The sequence below is a fragment of the Sorex araneus genome, chromosome 1 (genome assembly GCF_027595985.1).
Source record: "Sorex araneus isolate mSorAra2 chromosome 1, mSorAra2.pri, whole genome shotgun sequence".
NCBI lineage: Eukaryota > Metazoa > Chordata > Mammalia > Eulipotyphla > Soricidae > Sorex > Sorex araneus.
Genome location: NC_073302.1, coordinates 20,446,701 through 20,461,316, shown reverse-complemented (window position 1 = coordinate 20,461,316; position 14,616 = coordinate 20,446,701). Strand labels below are relative to the sequence as shown.

At 58.8% G+C, this 14,616-nt stretch overlaps 1 protein-coding gene across 1 annotated transcript in view; it reads left to right on the top strand.

Moving 5' to 3' along the window:
* Positions 1–14,616, top strand: part of COL27A1 (collagen type XXVII alpha 1 chain) — a 123,688-nt gene that overhangs the window by 95,956 nt on the left and 13,116 nt on the right. Inside the window, exons 38-49 of the mRNA XM_055120751.1 lie at positions 1,565–1,618; positions 1,694–1,801; positions 3,189–3,242; positions 3,909–3,962; positions 6,918–6,974; positions 7,089–7,142; positions 7,393–7,446; positions 7,730–7,783; positions 8,177–8,230; positions 8,340–8,447; positions 9,401–9,508; positions 11,215–11,322. Of these exons, the coding sequence (XP_054976726.1) occupies positions 1,565–1,618; positions 1,694–1,801; positions 3,189–3,242; positions 3,909–3,962; positions 6,918–6,974; positions 7,089–7,142; positions 7,393–7,446; positions 7,730–7,783; positions 8,177–8,230; positions 8,340–8,447; positions 9,401–9,508; positions 11,215–11,322 (867 nt within the window). The remainder of the gene's footprint in view (positions 1–1,564; positions 1,619–1,693; positions 1,802–3,188; positions 3,243–3,908; positions 3,963–6,917; positions 6,975–7,088; positions 7,143–7,392; positions 7,447–7,729; positions 7,784–8,176; positions 8,231–8,339; positions 8,448–9,400; positions 9,509–11,214; positions 11,323–14,616) is intronic.

The window sequence follows — 14,616 nt, the reverse complement described above, 5'->3', positions numbered from 1 at the left end:
GAGTCCCGTCTCTCCCGCCCGGGCCTGCATGTTTCGGCGCTGACTCATCTCTTCTTCCTCCAGGGGTCGGTTTTTATGGTCCCCTCAGTCCACTGACCAGTCCCCCCAGCCCCGAATCAGAGTGCCACAAGTGGCCGAGCAGGACTGGCCTGAGATAAGGGCTCCCGTGAGCGAGACCTGGGGTCCACGTTTCACTCTGACCCGGGGGAGCCGCTCACACTGCATCCCGCGGTGTCTGTTTCTCTGGCCCTCTGGTGGGCCCGTAGCCCACTCCTAGCGCCGTGTCCAGGGTTGGGAGAGATCTGACGGCGTAGCAGGCAGTGCCTGACCAGACAGAGGCCAGCACTTTCTGTGTGTTTTGGTTCTAGAGGAGCCTCTGAGAGCCACTAGTCCACAGCTGTCAGGTACAAGGAGTGAGAGCTACGTGTGCGATTTTGACATTTGCCTGGAGTCATGTTATTTTCTTTTTCTTTTTCTTTTTTTTTTTTTTGCTTTTTGGGTCACTCCTGGCATTGCACAGGGGTTACTCCTGGCTCATGCACCAGGAATTACTCCTGGCAGTGCTCAGGGACCATATGGGATGATGGGAATCAAACCCAGGTCAACCGCGTGCAAGGCAAACGCCCTACCTGCTGTGCTATCACTCTAGCCCCTGGAGTCATGTTTTTTTTTTTTCTCTTTTTTTCTTTTTGGGTCACACCCAGCAATGCACAGGGGTTATCCCTGCCTCTGCACTCCTGGCAGTGCTCGGGGGACCATATGGGATGCTGGGAATCGAACCTGGGTTGGCTGCATGCAAGGCAAATGCCCTACCCGCTATGCTATCACTCCAGCCCCTGGAGTTGTGTTTTTCTTTTCTTTTTTTAGTTTTTTGGGTCATACCCAGCGATGCACAGGGGTTCCTCCTGGCTCTGCACTCAGGAATGACTCCTGGTAATGCTCGGGGGACCATATGGGATGCTGGGAATCGAACCCGGGTCGACCGCATGCAAGGCAAACGCCCTACCCTCTGTGCTATCGCTCCAGCCCCTGGAGTCATGTTTTTAAAGAGTAGAAAGAACCACGGGCAAAATTAATTTCAGTCTATTTTACTTGTCCCCAAACTCTGAACATTTCAACACATAAAATAGCCTTCCTCCCCACCCCGAGTACGACAGTGGGTGCTTTTTTGAAAAATGTTTTGGTACTCAGTCTTTAAACTCTGGGCTGACACCGACAGTCTGGGCGCATGCCAGTCCCGATGCTTCAATGTCTGCTCCGCGTGTGGGTTTCACCACGTGGGGCACAGCTGGAGCATGCATGGGGGCCTGGGAGGTGGCTCAGTGTCAAGCACATAAGTGCCTTACCTGAGTGTCCCCTCCCCACCCGGCACCTAGCACATGCTTTGGGGGTGGGGAGACCCTCGGCTCTGCCTTCCTGTTGGGGGTCACACTCCCATCACCAGTGCTGAGCACGCATCCATTTGAACAGCTCTACCGCCAGCACCAACGCCCGCTCCGTGGATCAGCCTCAGTTTCCCCCCGTCCTGCCCCACCTTGCTCATTCTTCCTCCTCCCCCCTTCAGGGTCCCGAGGGGAAACCAGGGAAGCAGGGCGCAAAGGGCCGGACTGGAGCTAAGGTAGGTCCCTCCTCCCGCAGCCCTCACCCCCGTCTCCTTCTGCCTGACCTCTGACCTGTCTCTCCCCTGCTGCAGGGCGCCAAGGGCTACCAAGGACAGCTGGGCGAGATGGGCGCTCCTGGAGACCCTGGGCCCCCTGGCACCCCAGGCCCTAAAGGGTCCCGGGGCAGCCTGGGACCAATGGTGAGAACTCTCGTGGGGGGGGCGGGGGGGCACTGGGCAGAGAGGGGACTCTTCACGCTGGCAGCATGCCTTGCCCCCGGCTACTGGCTGAACCCCAGTCTCGGCCCCCTTGCCCTATGCTCACTGCACAGAGCATTTCGTGATACCCTGAGCACCACGGGGAGTGAGCACTGAGCACTGAGTTGAGAGTCACTCCTGACCCCGTGGTGACCCCCCCAAACCATAACCCAAAGAATTTCTTGCCCTCTATAGACCGATTAACAAGGCCTTGCTCATGGGGTGGGGAGGGGGGTCCCCACAGGGAGGAGCTGGAACATCTACAAGACTTTCAGGGGGTACCCAGGCTCTGGAGGGGTGAACAGCGGCCCCCAGAAACAGCCAGGTGGGGGCGGGGGAGAAGCTCCAAGCACGGCTATGCTTGTCGGGGCCCTAGACTGTCTGCTTCTGGGGTTCCCTCAGGAACTGCCCCCCAGCGCCTCCCGGGGGGCCCAAACAAACACAAAAGCCAAGCAAGGGTGAGGTGGACAGAGGGGTGAGTGTGTCTGAGCTGCCGCAGGCCGCGGGCACGGGCCCAGTGGACACTGCTCCCCTGGCCGGCCTCAGGCCCCGCACAGTGTGGGGACATCACCCAGGAGCATGGGTCACAGGGAAAAGCAGCCACGCCACTGGGAAGAGGCGACTCTTGCTTTCTTAGCAGATTTGCTTTTCAAATAGAGTTAAACTCTTCGGTTCGTCGAATTTAGCTTTTGAATGAAAGGGAAAGTGCCTGTGACATGTAAGTTTCAGGTCTTCACCTCTTAAAAGCGTGTGTGTGTGTGTGTGTCTGTCTGTCTGTCTCTGTGTCTGTGTCTGTGTGTATGTGTGTGTGTGTGTCTGTGTATATCTGTGTGTATGTGTGTGTCTGTGTCTGTCTGTGTGTATCTGTGTGTATCTGTGTATATGTGTGTAGGACATAGACTTGGCTACAAAAATCCAGTTGTCTCCTCCACCACGCACTTTTCCCCCTTTAACATCTTGCTGTCGTTCTTGGGGCCACTTGCAGCTGGGTGGGTGGTGGCCCCCAGGGCTACACCCTGTGGTGCTGGGGTGTGGAGAGGGAGCAGACGGTGCCCAGGCGGGGACCCCCCGGCCTCACCGGCCCACGTGTGCGCTATGCTCAGCCACATTCCCAGGCCCAGTCATTTAACTTTCAACAATGTTTCTTTGTAACACCTGGCTGGGAACCTTTAGCCCCTGGGGCTGGGGAAGCCAGGGCCGGGCCCTCACTCTCCGCCTCCTGGGGCCAGATTCAGGGCAGAGTGGACACGGGCCTTGGGGCTGCACGGGGCTGTTCCGGGGCGTGGGGGGGGGGCACCGCATGATGCTAACAAGGTCTCCCCCTCTTTAGGGCGCTCCGGGACGGATGGGGGCCCAAGGAGAACCCGGGCTGGCTGGCTATGACGTAAGAGCCCACCTCTCCCTCCTGGAAGTCTGTCCTGCGGGGCCCTGCACCCCCGACTCTCCCCGGGCCCGCAGAGCAGGTCCAGGCAGAGGTGGGGGACCCCCACCGGGGCCCACCTGAGCCCTCCCTTCTCATGGCGGGGGGGGGGGGGGGGCGTGGCCCTCAGCCCCTCAGCCCTGTGCTGCCCAGTCGCTCGGGGAAGGGAAGTCTCTGCCCGTTTCACGCACACCCCTGCCTGGAGACGGCTGACCCAAACCCACGTTACACACCCGGGGAGGCTCCAGACGGCCCCTGCCCCGAAGGGGAAACTGAGGCACAGTGAATGTGCCAGGCCTGATGACTCGGGGCGTGTGGGGGGACGGGGGAGAGAGGGGGTCCTGAAAGAGATTCTGCAGGGAGGCAGGGAGAGGGGGGTGATAATGGAAGGGGAGAGAGTGCAAAGGAACCGGGGACCCAGGAGCGGGGCTGAGAGGGGACCGAGGTCAGTATCCTGCGCTTGCCCCGCCCCAAGGACAGGCTGTCCAGCTGGTGGGCAGACCCCCCACCCCCACCCGCGGGGCCTGGGGAAGTCACACAGCACGGCGTCTCCCTCCCTGCTCCCCGCCCTGCTCCGGCACCGCCGTCCCCCTGCCCAGACTCTCACTGACCCCCTCTTGCTTCCTGCAGGGGCACAAGGGCATCGGGGGGGCCCTCGGACCTCCTGGACCAAAAGGCGAAAAGGTGGGTGCCCAGCGGTGGGAAGCAGCCTGGGGCGCTCAGAACAGGCTCCCCCTGTCCCCCACCCCCCGGCCGGCCGGCCAGCCAGGGCCGCAGGAGCCCTGGGCATCGTCCCCGCTGGGTAGCCCTGGCCCCATCCTGGCCCTCCTGGGGTTGCCCAGGACATGTTCCTGGAGTGTGCATGGGCCTGGCCCCCATGGTGAGGGGCTCCTGCAAGCTCCCCGGCCAGGAAGACCCTGAGGCCTGGCAGAGGGTCACCGCATCCACTGTCCCCACCATCATTGCTGGGCAGGACTTGCTGGGGGAGCGTCTCCCCAGCTGTGGGCTGGCCGCCAGAGATGGGGGTCCGAGGAGGTCCAAGGCCCCAGCGGGCGCCAAGCCCCCGGAGCTCCATCTCTGCACCTCCCTCCCCCCCCCGCCCCCTGCTGTCCCTCCCGCCCTCCCCTGCAGCTGCGACTGTCTTCTGGTCCCCCACCCCGGCCTCCCTGGCACTGCTCGCTTCTGCCGAGTCAGCGCCCGCTAACTACATCCCGCTGTCGTGAGTCAGCCCGGCCTGGCACGCAGCCTGGCCGGCCCCAGCGCTGTCGGAGGGGGCCCTGCACTCCAGCATGCGCCACGGGGGCACCCTGGGGTCCCCACCCACCCCCCGCCGACACCCTCGGGCTGCCAGGGCTGGCGCAGGAGGTGGGACCCTGAGACAGAGGTGGAGGCAGGGGGCCTGGGAGGGACGCAGGGCCCCGTGTTGTGCCGGAAGCCACCCTGGGATTTCCCACACACACACACATCGGGGGGAGCACTGAGTCATGAGCACTAGAACACAGCCAGGCAGAATTTCCCTGGAAATAACCCCCTGAACCTCCAAATGCTGCTGCTGGGTTGGACCTGAACCCGAAATCCGCCCCCAAAGTGCCCGGGGACCCTGACTGCCACCCTGGGGGCTGGGCACACCTCACCAGGCGGGCACTGCCTGAGCCCCACCAACCATGCACTCCGCGTGCATGATGCATGTATGGGGTACATCAGCGTGGGGCCGGCCTCAGCGAGGGAGGATGAGGGGGGTCAGAGAGACAATGCCGGGGAAGGGGGGATGGCAGCGCTTGCCTGGCCCACCACGGCCCACCCCATGGAATCTCCCAGCCCTGCCAGGAGGGCTCCCTGAGCACAGAGCCAGGAGTAAGCCCTGAGAGTGGCTCGAAACCCAGAAAGAACAATGAAAGGGGTGTGTGGGGGGCGGGGGGGCTAGGCAGAGAGAAGCCAGCAGCCCCTGGAAGCGGGTGGGAGAGGGCAGGGTGGGAGCAGGACCCCAGCGAGACCAGCCAGCCTCTTCTCCGGGAAGTCTCGGCGTTTCTCACGCGGCCCTGGCAGAAGGGCGTCAGGGTCGCACCCCACATGGGGGGAGGGACACCGGGTGTCCTGCTGCTGCTCAGGACCCCTGGGAGTGGGGAGCCCACACCCCCCCTTGCACCTGGAAGCTCCCCCTGGGCACAGGTGGGATTGGGGATATGCGGGGAGACACGGGGAGGGCCAGCAGAGGCAGGCAGGGCTGCTCCTCAGCCGCAGGTGCTGAGGTGAGGTACCCCCAGACCAGAGCCACAGTTGGCGGAGGGGATGATGGGGGATCTGACCACCCCCAGATCCCCGAGTGGCCTTGGCCAAGGCCCAGCCCTGAACCTCGCTTTCCTCCTCTGTAAAATGGGCCCGTTCCTCCAGTGGCATAGGGGTGCCCCGAGGATTCCGTGACACTTCTGGGGGGGCCTGGCAAACACCCCTTCCCCCAGAGTCCTGCCGCCTGCTGAGCTCTGGGACTGTAAGCCACAGAGCAAGGACCTGGAGGGATGGTGGGGGGAGAAGGGGTTCCAGCCTCAGGCCGCCCCCCAGGTAGAGCGGTTTCAACCCTTGGGGCTGCCCGTAGGAGCCGCAGAGGCCCTTGGGGGGGGATTCAGGCCTCAGCCAGGCTCCAGCCCCAAGAGTTTTCCTCTCCTCCCTGCATCCCGGTCACAGAGTGGGGCCTTGGGGGCACCCAGAATGCACCCCACACACACTGGGAGGGACCACAGCTGCCCGGACATTCTGAGCCCTTCCCAGGGGCTGTTCTGTGTGTCCTTCCTGGGACCACGCCAGCCGCCACCTGACCCCGGGTGGGCCCGGCCGGGGGTGCCTTTCGAGGCCCCTGGCTCTCCACTGCAGCCCTGTCTCTCTGTCACTGTGCCGCGAAATTGTCTCTGCTGCATTACTGTCACCTCGAGGCCACCTCTGAGACCCCAGTGGGTCCAGAGACCAGATTCCCAGGGGTCCCGCTGAGTGGCACCCGGGGAGGAAGTTCATCCCCAAACTCACCCTGGGCCCCCCCTCTGCCGGACAAGGCCGTGATCTGTAGAGAGGGCGGTGGCAGGGGGTGGGGACGGTGCAAGTGCCCCCAGGAGGTTGGGGGCTCTGCCGGCCGAGCACTGGGAAAGGGTTTCTGCCTGGTTTGGGGGCCCCTCACCACTCCCTGATGGGGATCCCCCGTGGAGGAAGTCACCTGTCCTTAAGCGGGACCTGCGGGTGAGGCGGAGCCAGGGCTGACCCTCGTCTCTGCTCGGAGCCCCCCAGGTCGGAGGGAAGGGGCTTGGGGTACCCAGCTGGAGCACGGGGGGGGGGGGGGGCGGTGAGGTGTGTGCTAAGGACCCTGCATACTTGTTCACACGCCCTGGTCCCTGAGCCACGCCCTGGCCTGGCCCCGCCCCACTGCTCCTGGCCTGGCCCCGCCCCACTGCTCCTGGTCTGGCCCCGCCCCACTGCTTGGCCTGGCCCCGCCCCGCTGCTCCTGGCCTGGCCCCCGCCCCTCTGTCTCTGGCCTCAGATTCCCCGACTAAACCCTCAAATAGGCTCAGCTTCATCTCCAGCCTCTCTGAGCACCCCCGAGTTCACCAGGAGCAAAGGAGAAAACGTGTCCTAACGCTGGTTCTGTGCCCACAGGGGGAGCAGGGGGAGGATGGCAAGACGGAGGGGCCCCCGGGGCCCCCTGGAGATCGGGTAAGAGCATCCCTGCCCTGGTCTCCGGAGCAGCTGTGGGTGTGGGAGTGGCTGTGGAGGGCGAGTGACCCGCCCTGCGCCCGGTGGCCCTGACTCACTCCCCTTGTCACCCAGGGCCCTGTGGGTGACCGAGGCGACCGTGGGGTGTCAGGGGACCCCGGATACCCTGTGAGTATCACGCTGGTGGCGGGGATGTGGGGAGACGGGGCAACCGGGGCCCCTCACATGTGACCCCAAGTGTGCCCGCAGAGAGACCCCCCCACCCCGAGTGTGCCTGCCGATTGTACAAGCCAGAAAGTGGGTCAGCGCTGCTCCACGGGGGCGCCTACCCCACTGTGGGGTGCACAGAATGGGGCAGGACTTCAGGTCAGAGGTCGCCCTGTCCCCGTGTCCTCACCGGTCTCCCCTTGGCTTCCAGGGACAGGAGGGCTTCCAGGGCCCCCGAGGAGATCCGGGCCAGCAGGGCCGACCCGTGAGTAGTTCCTGCATCCCAGTGCCTGGCCCCCTGCCTGGGAGGGTGGAGCCCCCCCACCCCATGGGAGACTGAGTCAGGGTCCCTTTAAGTTTTAAAGGGACCTTCCTGCTACAAAGGCTGGGCCACCCCCCCTTCTGGTTTCTCTCACCCTGAGCCTGGGACCACCCCCAGAGCCTACACCCCAACCCCCTCCCCACCCTCCCCCTCCAGGCGGAGACTGGCCACCCACCCCCAGGAGCGAATCCTGGGGCTGCCTGAGTCATCTCACCTTGGTTTGCAGGGACATCCGGGACCCCGGGGGCGGCCGGGACCCAAAGGATCGAAAGGGGACCAGGTAAGGGGACACGGGGTGTCTGCTGGGGGAAGAAGTGGGCCTGCCAGCACAGTTCCCGGAGACAGTGGGGGCGGAGGGGAGACCCCGGAGGGTGGCTCCTGCCCGCAGGCAGCTGGGGCATCTGCACCTGGGGGCAGGGGTGGGGGGCGTGAGACCCCAAGCCCGCGCCCTCTGCCCTCCATTCTGCCATCCAGTGGAGAGACAGAGCTGGGCCCCCACCCTGCGGGGTCTGGGGTGGGGGAGGAGGACAGAGGTGATCCCCCCCGGGAGGAATTTCCTGCCTCTGCCTCGGTGGCTGGGACCCGCCCTCTCTCCAGGCCCCCCCCCCCCGGGCTTGCCCCCCCCCCCCCCCGCCTCCAGGCAGCCCCCTCATGTGCTCCTCATTGTTTCCAGGGCCCAAAGGGAAAGCAAGGCAAGGCTGGGGCGCCAGGACGGAGGGGGGCCCAGGTGAGTGTCACTGCTGCCCCTCTCCCCCCCTACCCCCCACTCCCCTGCCTCCCACCCCCCTACCACCTCCCCGCGCCCCCAGGCCCTCACGGCTGCTCTGTCCTCCCAGGGCCTGCAGGGGCTGCCCGGGCCCCGGGGCGTGGCGGGGAGACAGGGCCCCGAGGGCGTCTCTGGACCTGACGGGCTTCCTGGCAGGGATGGCCGGGCAGGACAACAGGTGAGCTGGTGCTGGCGGGGTGGGCTGATACAGGTGTGTGTGTGTGTGTGTGTGTGTGTGTGTGTGTGTGTGTCTGTCTGTCTGTCTGTCGGTCTGTCTGTCTGTCTCTATCTCTGTTTCCTGTGTGTCTGTGAGTGTGTGTGTGTCTGTCTCTGTTTCTGTGTCCTGTGTGTCTGTGAGTGTGTGTGTGTCTGTGTGTCTGAGTGTTTCTGTGTGTGTGACCTGTGTCTGTGTGTGTTTCTGTGTAAGTGTGACCTGTGTGTCTATGTATATATGTATGCTGTGTGTGTGTCTGTGCATCTCTGTGTGTGTATCCTCTGTGTGTCCTGTGTGTCTGTGTGTTTCTGTGTGTCTGTGTCTGTGTATTCTGTGCGTGTCTGTGTGTCTATGTATATATGTATGCTGTGTGTGTCTGTGCATCTGTGTGTGTATCCTCTGTGTGTCTGTGTGTTTCTGTGTGTCTGTGTCTGTGTATTCTGTGTGTGTCTGTGTGTCTATGTGTGTATCCTCTGTGAGTGTGTCTGTGTGTATATCCTGTGTGTATCTCTGTGTGTATCCTGTGTGTGTATCCTGTGTGTCTTTGTGTGTATCCTGTGTGTGTCTGAGTCTGTGTACCTATGTGTGTGTATCCTGTGTGTGTATGTTCATAAACTCAGGTGGGGCAGAACCAGCGGGTGTAAGTTTCCCGGGCTCTCTGGGGAGGCCCGTCCCCTCCCCTGCTGGGCTGGGCCGGTGACCCTCCAGAAACTGCCTTCTGCCTGGGGGCTAGAGCTTCTGGAAGATTCCTCAAGGCCCACCCCCTCTCCCGCCCAGCCGTCCTCACACTGCAGGCCCAGGACTGCAGCCCTTCTGCCCGGCCCCTCCAGCCTCCCCCCTCCCCCTCGCTCTCCGCCTCATCCCTGTCCGTCTGGTTCCCGAAACACGAGCTGGTCTGGGGCCCTCTCTGTACACAGGGGGAGCAGGGAGACGATGGGGACCCCGGCCTCCTGGGCCCCGCCGGGAAGAGAGGAAGTCCAGGCGTGGCTGGCCTGCCGGGGGCGCAGGGGCCCCCAGGATTCAAGGTCAGTCCCTTTGGGAATGTGCCCGCCCTCTGCCCTTCCTGCCTTGCTGCTGGTGACAGGGAGCCTGGCACTAGTGATGACGCGAGAATGATCCTGCGGGTGTTCACCCGCGTCCAAGGCCCGAGTGAATATGGAGCCCACCCTGCTGGCCTCTCTCAGGGGCCGCGGGCCCAAGTTTGAACCGGCCTGGAAGGCGCTTTAAATCGTGTAATTTTAAGTACTGGTCCGGGACACGAGCGTTGTCCGCGTGTGCCCTCTTGTGGCCTGTTTTAGAATAACACGTTCCTGCAGGCGTCTTTCTAGACCCCTTCCTGGGCGAGCCCCTTGGGTAGCCGCAGCCCCCCTATGGAGTCTGAACTCACAGCTCGTGAAGGAGGGTCGGGGAGAGGCTAGAGTGAGGGCGGCAGGCCCGGGGGGGGGGGATTTAAGTGAGAAGAGATGAGCGCCGAGAGAGAGGGTGGTCCAGGGTTCAATTCCCGGCTTTCACCATAGGCCTCAGACCCCGCCTGGTCCTCCAAGCACTTCCAGGAGTGGGCCCTGAGCACAGCCGGGGGCCACCCAGACCCTGCTCCCCACCGCTTGTTTGTTTGTTTTGTTTGGGGGCCAAACCCAGCCGTGCTCAGGGCTTACTCTTAGCTCTGTGCTCAGGCATTGCTCCTGGAAGACTCAGGGAGCCAAATGCTCACTGTGGCTCTGGGAACCAAACCCAGGTAGACTGCTTGCAAGGGCTGTCCTATCTCTCAAGGCCCATAGTTGTTGTTGTTGTCATTTTTTTAACATGACTTTTTTTTTCTTTTTGGGTCACACCTGGCAACACACAGGGGTTACTCCTGGCTCTGCACTCAGGAATTACTCCTGGCGGTGCTCAGGGGACCATATGGGATGCTGGGATTCAAACCCGGGTCAGCCGCGTGCAAGGCAAACGCCCTACCTGCTGTGCTATTGCTCCAGCCCCAACATGACAACATTTAAAAAAGTGTTTAAATTTTTTTAAATTAATTTATTTTTTATTGAATCACTACGAGATCCACAGTTGCAAAGCTGTTCATGGTTGGGTTTCAGTCATACAGAATTCCAACACCCAGTTGTTTTCTTTAAAACCTGTGATATTAGTAAGAGAGAGAGGGGGGCTGGAGTGATAGCACAGCGGGGAGGGCGTTTGCCTTCCATACGGCTGATCCAGGTTTGATTCCCAGCATCCCATAGGGTCCCCCGAGCACCACCAGGGGTAATTACTGAGTGCACAAGCCAGAAGTAACCCCTGTGCATTGCCGGGTGTGACCCAAAAAGAAAAAAAAAATAAGAGAGAGAGAGAGACAGAGAGAGACAGAGAGGCAGAGACAGAGAGGCAGAGGCCGGAGCAATAGTACAGTAGGTAGGGCGTTTGCCTTGCATATGGCCGTGACCTGGGTTTGGTCCCCAGCATCCCATATGGTCCCCCGAGCACCGCCAGGAGTGATTCCTGAGTGCAGAGCCAGGACTAACCCTGAGCATCGTGACCCAAAAAGCCAAAAGGAAAAAAAAAGGTAGTGCCGGGGCGTGAAGGAAGAGCAGTGGAGGTGTGCAGGTGGGAACTGTGTGAGGGCTCAGTTTGGGGGATGGAGGAGGCGGGGACAGGAGGGAGCCCCCTGCCCCAGGCCCACGTCACTTCTCCTTCCCTGCAGTGACTGCTCCGTCTGACGGCCCGTCTGCTGTGTTTCTTCCAGGGTGAAAGCGGGTTACCTGGGCAGCTGGGACCCCCTGGCAAGCGAGGGTCAGAGGGCGGAACGGGGCTTCCTGGGAGCCAGGGGGAGCCTGGCTCCAAAGGCCATCCGGTGAGTGAGCCCCAGGATGCTGCGTGTATATGCTGCTCACGGCCCACCCTCAGGCATGCCCAGCCTGCTCGGGGCCAGGGGCCAGGGGCCACAGCCCCCCCAAACCCGGCAGCAGATAGCCTGAGCTGTGGCAAGGCCACTGGGAATGGATCTCTGTGTGCTCCTTTGTCGACAAGGGGAGGACGGTCACTGCCAGAGCCAGGGCAAGCTGCCCCCTGGGCCAAGCCTTCCGTACTGCCCATCAGTACAGACGCCCACCTTCGTCCTGTCTTCTGACCCAGCAATGAAATTCAGTCTTGTCCTCAAAAAAAAAAAAAAAAAAAAAAGGAAAGAAAGAAAAAGTGTGTTAGCATCCGGAGCTGGGTTCGAGGCTGGTGGACAAGGAACAGATGCATCAGGAAAAAACAAATACCAAGTTGTCTAGATGTTCTAATTAAAAGCAGATAGTCTAGCCACTGGGGTGCTTGCCTTGCACACGGCAGACCTGGGATAGATTTCCCCGTCCCCCCACCCCGGCACCCAATATGGTCCCCTGAGAACTGCTAGAAGTAATTCATGAGCACTGAGCCAGGAGTAACCCTGGAGCAATACTAGGTGTGGCCCCAAAAGACAAATAAACCGGGGGCTGGAGCGATAGTACAGCGGGTAGGGCGTTTGCCTTGCACGCAGCTGACCCAGGTTCGATTCCCAGCGTCCCATAGTGTCCCCTTAGCACCGCCAGGAGTAATTCCTGAGTGCAGAGCCAGGAGTAACCCCTGAGCATCACCGGGTGTGACCCAAAAAGGGAAAAAAATTAAATAAATAAATAAATAAATAAATAAGTAAATAAATAACAGACCAGGGGTCATGAAGATAGCTGAGGGGTCAGGGCAAATACCTTACACCCACAAGGCTGTGAGTCTGATCCCCAGCACTGTGTGACCCCCCCAGCCCCCCGGCACCAGAGGGTCCCCCTGGAGGCCCCAGCTCCTCTCTGCCTGGGCAGCAATGCAGTGCCAGCCCCTGGCATTGAATTATCTGGCCTGCTGGGACCAGTGTCACTGGGAGTGGGCCCTGGGCCCCCTGAGCAGTGCTTGGGAACACCTGCCCCCCCCAAAACCCAGGTGATTATATAGGATACAGTAGCAAGATCCAATCATGGTTGCCACAGAAACCTGCTTTAAGCATAAAAACACATGTTTAAGTAAAGGCGTGCAAGGAGGTAGGCAGCGTGACTACTCAGGAAAAGAAGCTGAAGGAGCTATTTTTTAATATGCAATTTATTGAATTTGTTGATTAAGGAGAACTGCCATCATAACAAACCACATTTTCTAATTATAAGTATGGAATATTTGTAGAAATTCCATTCTTTAGCTTATTTTTTACTTTATCTTTTAGTTTTATCATTTTAGTGTGTACGTATTCTATTCTTAAATTTATTTTTATATGAATCATCTCAGTTTTATTTTTATTTATTTATTTATTTATTTTTTCAAATTAGTTTTTTTTTTTTTAATTAGTGAATCACCGTGAGGTACAGTAGTTACAAACTTGTTGGGAGACTAACACCCAAGAGTAGTAGAGATAAGGGCCAGGAGGTTTGCTCCGCGGCTTGGAAACCGGCCTTATGTGCTGGGGGGAAAGGCAGCTCAGATAGAGAAGGGAACACCAAGTCAAGGGTGTTTGGAAGACCTGCTCGGGATGGGAGATTTGTGCTGAAAATAGACTATAGACCGAACACGATGGCCACTCAATACCTCTACTGCAAACTACAACACCCAAAAGGAGCGAGAACAAAAGGGAATGCCCTGCCGCAGGGGTGGGGTAGGGGGGATGGGGCGGGGGTGGTGGGAGGGATACTGGGATCATTGGTGGAGGAGAATGGGCACTGGTGGAGGGATGGGTAAACGATCACTGTATGACTGAAATGAAGTAGCTATTTTAATAACAAATAAGTAGATTGCTGAGCAAAGATGATTGACAGTAATGAAGAAGTTTCTTTCATAATAAACAGGTTGTTTAATCAAGATAGCTTAGGAATCTTAGGGGTGTGCAGCTAATAATAGATATTCAGAATGCACGTAACCAGAACCAACAGCAGTACGAGGAGCAATGGGCAAATTCTCGATTAGAATCAAAGACTTCAGCACGTTTCTCAGCAGGGTCTGGAAGAGGTGGGCAGAGGGTCAGGAGATGAGATGGAAGACGGAGCATTATTAGCCGTCTTCACCTCATCAACCACGTAGAACCCTAGTCCCAATGTCTGCAAGACACAAGGGTTTTTCCAAGGCCATGCAGAAAATTTACCAAGGCCAATCATATGTTGAAGGATTCAACTCACAAAACAAATGTTTGTCAACCATAGTGGCAGGAAATTCAGTAGCCAGTGTTGGAATAATTCATGGGTCAAAGAGGACAGCAAAAGGGAAGTATTTGAGTCAAATAAAAATGAAAACACAGCATCTCAAGGGCTGGAAAGATAGTTCAGAAGTTAAAGCACTTGTCTTGCATGTAGTTGTGGTGGCAATGGTTCAGATCCTGGCAATGTATATATATGGTCCCCCAAGTCACCACCAGGTGTGGCCCCTGAGCACAGAGCCAGTGGCCTTAGCACCACTAGGAGTGGCAAGGGGGGGAAGGAAGGAAGGAAGGAAGGAAGGAAGGAAGGAAGGAAGGAAGGAAGGAAGGAAGGAAGGAAGGAAGGAAGGAAGGAAGGAAGGAAGGAAGGAAGGAAAGAAGGAAGGGAGGGAGGGAGGGAGGAAGGGGAAGGAAGGAGGGAGGGGAAGGAAAGAAGAAAGGAAGGAAGGAAGGAAGGAAGGAAGGAAGGAAGGAAGGACATTACAACATATCAAAATGTGGGGACTACAAAAGAGGCAGCTGTTATAATGACCTCTCTAGTGAATAGGAGAAAATAGTCATACACCATACAAAGGACTAATATCCAAGATCTATGAAGCATTCCCAGAACAAAATAAAACAACCCCATCAAAAATTGAGGAATAGGACTGAACAGATAATTCCTTGAAAATACATATAACTGACCAATGAAAAAAATGCTCTTGAGCTCTGATTAACAGGGAAATTAAAAGAAAAGCAACAATCATCTATCATCTCACACCAGAGAAAATGGTCTGTACCAAAAAGAACCAGTGTTGGTGGGGATCTGCATAAAAGGAACCATCATTCTCTATTGCCGGGAATATAAACTGGTTCAACTACTATGGAAAACACAGTGAACTTCTCAGAATCTTAAAACTAGAACTACTGTATGAACCCAGGAATTCCATTCATTGGCGTCTATCCCAAGAGTACTAC